Source organism: Lathyrus oleraceus, chromosome 2 (assembly GCF_024323335.1).
Source record: "Lathyrus oleraceus cultivar Zhongwan6 chromosome 2, CAAS_Psat_ZW6_1.0, whole genome shotgun sequence".
In the NCBI taxonomy this organism is placed as follows: Eukaryota; Viridiplantae; Streptophyta; class Magnoliopsida; order Fabales; family Fabaceae; genus Lathyrus; species Lathyrus oleraceus.
Window position 1 is genome coordinate 68,858,073 of NC_066580.1, and position 9,809 is coordinate 68,867,881.

General features: G+C 30.3%; 1 protein-coding gene across 1 annotated transcript; it reads left to right on the forward strand.

Annotated features, from left to right (window-relative positions):
- The first annotated feature begins 5,818 nt into the window (after positions 1 to 5,818).
- LOC127118148 (jasmonate-induced oxygenase 2) lies at positions 5,819 to 8,892 on the forward strand. Its single transcript, XM_051048298.1, has 3 exons — positions 5,819 to 6,500; positions 6,931 to 7,261; positions 8,510 to 8,892. The coding sequence occupies exons 1-3, from the start codon at positions 5,998 to 6,000 to the stop codon at positions 8,756 to 8,758; spliced, it is 1,083 nt and encodes a 360-aa protein (XP_050904255.1). The 5' UTR covers positions 5,819 to 5,997; the 3' UTR covers positions 8,759 to 8,892.
- The last annotated feature ends 917 nt before the right edge of the window (positions 8,893 to 9,809 follow it).

The window sequence follows — 9,809 nt, forward strand, 5'->3', positions numbered from 1 at the left end:
TATCGAATAAGCGATCTTTTTAAATACACTCACATCCACACACTAATGGATGTAAAATAGAGTTTTCTGATCCTTCTTCCTCAACTCTCTATATGTGTTCCTTTGTGCTTCAGTTGCATCTACTGCAACCACTAGATAACCGTTATTGACGAGATCAAGAACATCTTGAGCATAAACCAACACACGCATCTGGATTATCCACTGATTGCAATTCTTTCCATCAAATACTGGAAGCTTTATGTTCAAGCTACCGTTTCCACCATTCATCTCCGATCTTGTTCAAGAATTCACTAAGATCTCACTAAACACTCGTGTTTACCAATCCCTCAGAATCAAGAAATGTGATTCTGTTACGATTATGATCGTAAACTCAATGTGAATTCAAGAAACATAATCAATCACAGACGCCTCATGTTCACTCTTGTTTCCCATGGATCTGAACCAGAGTTCTAGATACCAATTGTTGGTGCACAGGAAGCAGAAGATGAAGATGATGAAGATGGAAGAGAGAGGAGAGAGGAAAGTTGTAACTGATTTTTCTAGGGAATGAAAGTTTGTTATTGCATTGCTTGTGAAAAAAAGTTACGCAGTTTTTTAAATACACACACTAAACTGCCACGTAGGTTAAGCTAAAAGATAAAACTATACTAAGTTGAAATGAATTATATCTAACAAATTGTGTATTGTTTTTTTTCAACCCTAAAAGCCCAATATCAACTTCTGTTTAAAGAGAAGTAAAAGAAGGGTTAAGAGGATGATTAAAACAAGATTTTAGAGACTTTTACAACTGTAAGAGTTTTAGGAGGAAGGATGAAGTCTTTTTTCAATTGAAGATCAATTTTCATCTCCGAATTCATGTATCTTTTTTCTAAACTTTTTGCTATGAATACTTCAATTATGAGTGTCTAAATTTTCTTAGATTATGCCTTTTGAGATGAATTTATTTTGATGTATTAGAACCATGTAATTGGCCAAGTATTATTCCATTAATTTGTGATTCTAGTATTATTTAGTTAAATTAGTTGTTAATTATTTTTGTATATTTACTTATATATGAATTGATCTAGGTTTTGAATAAATATTGATCTTAACTTTTGAAACCAGGCTTAATTTAACTATTAAAATTAATAATTACTTTAGGAATAAAGAATTATATTTTTGCGATAAAGGAATTAACACGCGATAAAACCTGTTTTAATTTCAAATTCATCTAAGGGGTTAGGGATTGTTATTAAAGAGAGAGGTTAGCTATTGTTTTTTTAATTTAACATAATAATAAAATAATACTTTAAGAGAATTTACACAATTACCAATTAATGACAAAAAAGAGATTTGAGAAAGTCCTCGTCATTTTAATCTCTAATAACTTTCACCTCTTTCTTTTCTTTTCTATTGAAAACTAAATGTTTATGAAAACCCCAACTTAGTAATTTCAGTACAATGGTATTGTCGTGTTACAATTAAGCAATCCATGTGGAGACGAACTTATTATAAATATTATTAGTTGAAGATGATTTAGTACACTTTCTAAATAATTCATTATCAATCGACTTCACCTTCCTTCAACATATGACATACCCCACATCACCACCACTCAACACAATCTGACGTCTTAGAAGATTTTTCCTAGTTAGTAACCTATTATGGAGAAACTTCTAGGAGAACAATACCAATTTAAAAGGTGTCCAACTCTTTAAAATCTTATAAAACTCTTGAAGAGTCTCCTCATACTTGCTCTTTGGAAGATTGTCCAGAGAAGCAAGGTAATCATATGCAAATTTCATCGATAAGCCACCTATTGAGTTTGGGGTCCAAACCTAAACATCCTCCCGATCAAACATCACCAACCATCTAGGAGACTAATTAAATACTATAGGAGCTCCTTTTCCTAAATTGTGAGAGAATGCCTCCAAAAAAACCTCCAAACCCAAACACCATGTCCCGAACTCCAAAAGAACTCACCACTTATATTCTTGGTCAAAGACAAGAAATAAACATTCAAAAGAAACACACAATGGGGTTGTTCCAACCCAGACATCATGTTAAAACCTAGTCAGCTTCCTGTGCTCAGCCTTCTAACACAAGGAATGACAAACTAATCAGATTCCACATTAAGTCAAGATTGTAGAAGCGAAACCTCTTTCCACCACTAGACACCCTCGAAAAGGCCACCAACCTTACTGTTGGGTAAGAATATGGAAGTAGAAAAATGGCCTAGAAGAGGGTGAAAAGACCCTTATTAAAAATTCAACCGATTTTCCAAAATTAGAATATCAGAGCTTTTTCAAAAGTGTGCACAGAATGTTTGAAATGAAAATATGAAGATTATACTTTTATTGGAACTTGATCACGTTAATGCTTAATCAATCTAAAAACACCAATTGATGGTTTTATGATAATGCACAAAGGTATTCAATTGATATAGTTGTATATTCCATGAGGTATGTTTATAAAATGATTCAATACCAATGAGTTATAATCTCATGTGTTTCTCAGAATATAATCACCAATTCAGCTCGATTAGGCACCAATTCTAACAAAACCTAACCTTACATAATAAATTGTTACCAATGAATAAACGATAAGCTACTCTAGAATTGAAATACCTAAGCATGCAAAGTCCTATAAAAATTAAATGCAAGAGTAAAGGAGAGAGAGTACAACAGGATTTATAGTGCTTCGAAGTTCGTCCTCGCTTTGCCTATGTGCACTCTTCAATGGTTTCCCAATCGAACCTGCATTATTCTTTTTTATTTTGACAAATATTGCAACAGTTCACAATCATTAATCCACAATAATGTTGAGAAAAATGAATCTCTTATATGGATCTTGACTTGTATATAGCATAATGCCAAACTTTTCCGCGTAACCTTTACTCGATTGACACTTCTTGAATTTTCTAATATCACCAATTTTCTTCAAGCCTCCTGTGTAGAAATCGCCTCTTGATCCTACCGATTCCTTGAGAGGTGAATTTTATAAAGATTTGAGAAGGACTATGTCTTGTCCGTAGCCTTTCACACAGTCACTACCAACGCAATATGGAAAGAAGAACCTCCTTTTTTTTACTGGAATGTTTCAGCACCAATGACAACAACCTCAATCTTGCAAGCTACCTGAAAATCTCAACCAAATCTTTAAGAACAATGAGTTTCAAGACTTTGTCTCCCTCAAATCCCTCATAATTAAGATCTGAAATTAAACTCGAGGTTGAATATGCAAGAGTTTTGAACCTTAAAAAATGGAGGGTGTTGGTTTCACAGAAAATCACAATGTTGATTATGACTTCCACACATGAAAAATGATGGCAAACTGATTTTATATGTGCTTTAGATTAATCCTACAAATGGATGGAAAAAGTTCGTTAGATTCAAATCAAGAGCATTTCATGATTTGAGTTAAATGAGAAAGTGAAGTGGAATAAGAAGGAACAATGATTTTGACCCATTTCTAGCTGATTCGAATCAAGTGTATTGTGTGATTCGAATCAAAAGCTCGTTATTTGAATCAAGTGAAAAATCTTATTCAAATCAATTCAAACAGAGCCAAATGAGTAATGAGGAAAAACTTGTCTGATTCGAATCAGGTGTAAAGTCTGATTCGAATCAGGTGTGAAGTCTGATTCGAATTAAATGAACGAGAGGTGGCCCATATCAATCTGATTCGAACCAAGTGCAACATGCGATCGAATTACGAAGCTTCCTAATTATAGTAAAGTTAAAAATATGATTTGAGTCAGAGAGTTTGAAAAACTTTGGATTTGCCTCTCTTCAATTTCATTCAAGTCAGAATATGTACTTGATTCAATTCAAGTACACAAAATCTCAATTTTCATGGTTTTCAAAATACTTTAAAATTTTTATTTCCACCTAACTTGAATCAATAACATGCATGGTTATTATTCCACTGACTCAGGAAATTGAGTAAAAGCATCATGATTAGGTTCAAACATAATTATTGGTTTATGCATGCTAAAAAACAAATCATTTAAAAAACCTGGTTCAAAGAGGATGTGAAATTATGAAGGAGACTCAATATACGAAAGTAAATGAAAACGAAAGCGATATGAAAATCAACAAAACCACTGTATTATGGTACTCCCCTTGAATGTATTAGGGATATGCAACTACACTTACCCTCCAATGGCAAACCAAAACCATGTGAACCATACCTTACTGAACAAATATCTCCCTCAACGAAGACATATTCTTAATAATCATCCGGCTCTAGTTACCTAATAAAGCAATGTTAACAAGCCTAAGATCCATGACACTTAAACTGCGAACCCTTTTGATCTTACACACGTCCTCCCACTTCACCCATACAACCTTATCACCATATTTAAAACCTTTTCAAAGAAACAACATCTATAAACCAACCAACTTCTTCTAAACTGCAACCAACATCTTCATAAAAGAAAGTGAAATTTTATTCTTCACAAGACAAATGTTGGACACAATGTGTACAACATGCTTATAGCAGATTAACAGAATGCAATAGATAAAACATAAAACAATAAATAAAACAAATAATTGTTAACCTAGTTCGGTGCAACACCACCTACATCTGGGGATCTTCCAACCCAAGAAATGAAATTCACTCACAATAGTATTAGTACAAATAGTATTAGATGAACAATCATTGTTCAATGTCTATCTTCCTAATACTACACGTGTCTTTCTATTTTAGACTCCCCCTAAATATGAGAATCTTTCTCACTTTCTCTTAATCACTACCCTAGTGGTCAATGCATACAACAGATTTAAAGAATGTTAAATTACAACTCAACTAACATAATAAACCTATATGCCTTAGAAATGGGACTTGGGAACTATAGAGGTGTACAATAAACAACAAGAACAAATACTCAAATAACAAAATATAACACTCTAGATCTTCAACTTTTTCTCGCGTTTCTTTGTTAGGAATGAATCTTTTTATATAGAAAACTATCTGCTGGGCCTAGGCACCTGATATAAAATCAAACAAATTTGATTTTGATGCAGATTTGATTTGCTATTCATTAATGTCTATCAAGAAATTTGATCTCATTTAAATTGATTTGGTCTTGGACAATCATTTTAGTCAATCATCTTTAGAAAACATATTGTTAAAAAATTTAACTCATAAATGACAAATCTCATTGGAACAAATCAAACACACACACAGATTTACTCGTGTAACCTGACTTACAAACTGAGGCCAGATATTGCACCTCATGCTAGAACATCTTGTCCCACATGATGCCTCTTCACAATTTACATCTTATTGCTCATGTTGTTTTTCCTAAGGCAATCTATCAAAAGAGCAACATAAAGAAAGAACACTGAAATAGAGTTCAACACCGAATTCAGCAAAAACCACCCTTCTTCCGGGACTCACAAATCTATTCCTTCAAAAATAAACTAATCTCTTTGAGACAAGATAAACCAGAGGATCCCAATTCCCCAATTTTTTCTTAGATTTGCATCCATTGAAAGTCCTAAATAATTAAAAGGAAGGATACCCGCCTTTGAATGTAAAACCTCTCCAACCTTATCCAAAAAGGCATGTCTACATTAACACCATAAAAAAAAACCTCTTAGCCAAATTCACTTTAATAATATATGTTTAGAATTTCATTTATATCAACTTCAAAGAAGACACCCTAAGTTCCACACAACCTTTGCCAAAAAAAGATGCATTATAATATCTCATCTATTCATTTTGGATTTAAGTTATTAGGTATTCACACTATGCATGAATTCCACGTTTTATTTTATTTCGGTCCCCACCATGATCCATCCTATTTTCTTTGGCCATTTAAGTCCCACACTCAACTCATCTCTCACACCTACTAGCTCACCTCTCTTTCTCTCTTTCCCTAACACACCAACTCTCACAACTAAATTTAATAACTTGTTTCACACTATATAGTATATACACTTAGTGTGTCATATATTTATACGAGATGAAGAATATAGTATCTTAGGAACCAATAATCATCTTGATGCAAAAATGATCAACAATAGTAGCCCACAAGATTGGCCAGAACCAATAATAAGAGTTCAATCTTTATCCCAAACTTGCATAGATTCAATCCCTCCAAGGTATATCAAACCTCTTAATGATCGTCCATCTACAAACTCTCTTTTTGAATCAACCAATATTCCCATAATTGATCTAAGAGGTTTATATAGTATTGACCCAAATGAAAAAGCTTCAACTTTTAAGAAAATTTCCGAGGCTTGTAATGAGTGGGGGTTCTTTCAAATTGTTAACCATGGTGTTAGTCATGATTTGATGGATTTGGCTAAGGAAACTTGGCGTCAATTTTTTCATTTGCCTATGGAGGTTAAGCAAGAGTATTCAAATTCACCTAAAACTTATGAAGGGTATGGTAGTAGACTTGGTGTTAAGAAAGGTGCTATTCTTGATTGGAGTGATTATTATTATCTTCATTATCTTCCTTTGAGTTTGAAGGATTATAACAAATGGCCTTCTCTTCCTCCCTCTTGCAGGTTAGTTAGTATTCATATTATAACAATATAAACTTTTTCAATATAATTAGTGATCATAACTTTTTCTTAGAATTTTACAAATATAAAATTTTAATTTTAAAAAAACTTTATATATTAATATTTTAAAGCTAAAGTTAATAAATTATTAACTAAAACTAATATTAAATTAATATTTTCTTGATTAAACCAATTGAATTTATTATTAACCAAAATCAAGTATATTAGCTATTAAATAATTTTGTTTTCTAAAATATATGAAAATAATATTTAAACTAAAAAAATAGTAATATTGCTAAAATATTATTACAAAATTTTAAAAGGTATCATAGTTGAAATTCTTCACGATAAGATTAACTTTTGAGGTTGTTAATATATAATTTAGTTTCATTTTTTCTTCAATAATTTAACTTTTTTTTAAATGTGAATGCAGAGAAGTGTTTGATGAATATGGAAAAGAATTAGTGAAATTGTGTGGGAGATTAATGAAGGTTCTATCTATAAATCTTGGATTAGAAGAAGATTATCTTCAAAGTGCTTTTGGAGGTGAAGATATTGGAGCTTGTATAAGAGTAAATTTTTACCCAAAATGCCCTCAACCAGAGTTAACTCTTGGTTTATCATCACACTCAGATCCAGGGGGGATGACAATTTTGTTACCAGATGATGAAGTAAATGGTCTTCAAGTTCGTAAAAATGATAATTGGATTACAGTGAAACCTCTTCGCAATGCATTTATTGTTAATATTGGTGATCAAATTCAGGTGAATTAATTTTATAATTCTCCATTTCTTTAACAAATATTTTAAACTATTTTTAAATTGTAATAGTAATATTTTTTATTTTTTATTTCGTTAAATTTCAAAATATTTAATATAAATATTTGAGCATATTTCTTTACAAAATATTATTCTAAACCTGTTAAATTTATAATTGTGATGAGTACTTATCTTTATAGATCATGTTTGGGTTGATATTTATCATTCATGATGCATGAATCTGTCACATGGAGGCGACACGTGAATAAAAATATTTATACTTTTATTTTATTTTATTTAAGTTTTCGTCATATTTTTTGGATGGTTGTCACCTTTTGAAAGATACAACTCATTCTCTGTTTTATTTTATTTATTTGTTGAGGATCATTTATATTATTTTTAATTATTGTGATTTTAAGTTTGTAACTCTGAGTTACATCAGAGAAATTTAATACATAGTATACTATCAATTAGAAAAATAAATATATGATTTTTAATTATTATGCTTTTTTTATTAATGTTGTCGTCAAATATTTAACTCTACACTAATAAATTATATTTATTTAACTTAACTAATACATATAAATTAAGCTATCATATTTAATTAAATTGTTAATTATAAATATCAATTATTTACTTATTAAAAAATGATTTATTTAATAATATATAAAAATAAACTTATATAAATTATTAATTTATAAATATCAATTACTTATTTTTTAAAAGAAAATTTATTTATATTAATATATAAAAAATATATTTATTGTCACCGGATACTAAATTTTAAATTAACAATATTTGCCTCAATTACAACATATAAGTCGCACTACATCATACACCCCTATTTTATTTATGTATTTTTTTAAACTATTATGATTTTTTATAATTTATTATTTGTATCTATTATGATTTTATTGTAACTTATAAATTGTATTTTTGTTACTAAATTATTTAAAAAAATTAATATGTTTAATAGTTTGATTGAAAGAGACATATATGGTAAAGAAAAGAATGTTATTGTTCACTATTGCAGTTGCAGAATCAGCATGCACACACAATAATAAAAATGGATAAACATTTATCCTCGTGGTCACGGGGCTAATTAAGGATAGGGTTGTTAATTTATTTATAACATGTCAACATTATGAATATTAAGACCTATCATGAATAGATCGTGCAAGATACTTCTTTTATGGAATCTATGTTTTGATATAATAATCATATAATTAATTTGTTTGTTTTGTGTTTGATAAGGTTCTAAGCAATGCAATCTACAAAAGTGTTGAGCATAGAGTACTCGTAAATTCACATAAAGAGAGAGTTTCTTTAGCTTTCTTCTACAATCCAAAAAGTGACATACCAATTGAGCCAGCAAAAGAATTGGTAAAACCAGAAACACCAGCACTCTACCCTGCTATGACCTTTGATGAATATAGGCTCTTCATTAGAATGAGGGGTCCATGTGGAAAATCTCAAGTCGAATCTTTAAAATCTCCTAGATGACACTCTGATTTTGTTGAAGTTCCAAAGAGTGTATATCTATTTGTGTAAATCTTGTTGTCAATTGTAATATTTATAATGTGTGAATAAACAAGAGTATGGTATAAATCGTATAAATTAATTAATCATTAGTTGTATATGATATCCCTCTACTTGATATTAGATAAATAATAAATCATGTTAGATAGGTATTTGTTAATTTTGTACAAATTGAAGATCACGATCGGTAAAATTTAGATGTTCGATGTTGACTATGCTTTATGATTCATATTTGTATAGTAAAGCAAGGATAGTTTGATTATCCATAGTGGTACAAACATAATTGATCGATTTATATATGATATAATAGTTTTGTTGCGACATAAGGATATTTGATATATTATTTTGTTTCGTTTATTCGATTACTAAAATGGTTGTTATACATTTGAATGATCAATGTTATTTATGTTTCGTGACTGACATATGTATAGTGAAGTGACAACGTTTCGATCAGTCATATTAAATAATCGATGATTATGTTGTTGATGGTATGAATATGTTGCATTAAAGTTTATGACGATGCAAGAGTTGTGTTGTCATGAGTTATACGATTAAGATTTATGATTTCATATGAGTTGTGTGGTAATGAGTTATACGATTAGGGTTTATGACGACGCATGAGTTGCACTCCCATGAGTTATACGATTAGGGTTTATGACGGTTCATGAGTTGTGTTGTCATGAGTTATACACTATAGGAAAAAAGATGTTTTAAGGTAGTTTTAAGAGAAGATTACAACCGTTAGAACCACTGCAAAATTGACATTGCGACTATTTATCAACTGTCATAAAATTTGATGTTGGGAGCACTGATTATGATGGTTTCGAAATTCATAGTACAAACCGTCGTTAGTTGATTTATGAAGGTTGTAACTGTCATTAAAATGATGTGCATTTTAAATAGATATGTACTTTGCGACGATTTTTAATACAAATTACGAAAGTTTGTAACCCAAATTAATATATCAATTCTTAAATAAAGAAAGTAATTTATGATATAGCTTTAAAACGATAAA

Coding starts and splice junctions, on each gene's coding strand:
- LOC127118148 (XM_051048298.1), top strand. CDS start 5,998: ATGATCAACAATAGTAGCCCACAAGATTGGCCAGAACCAATAATAAGA. Junction 6,501..6,930: donor TCTCTTCCTCCCTCTTGCAG/GTTAGTTAGTAT, acceptor ATGTGAATGCAG/AGAAGTGTTTGATGAATATG. Junction 7,262..8,509: donor ATATTGGTGATCAAATTCAG/GTGAATTAATTT, acceptor GTGTTTGATAAG/GTTCTAAGCAATGCAATCTA.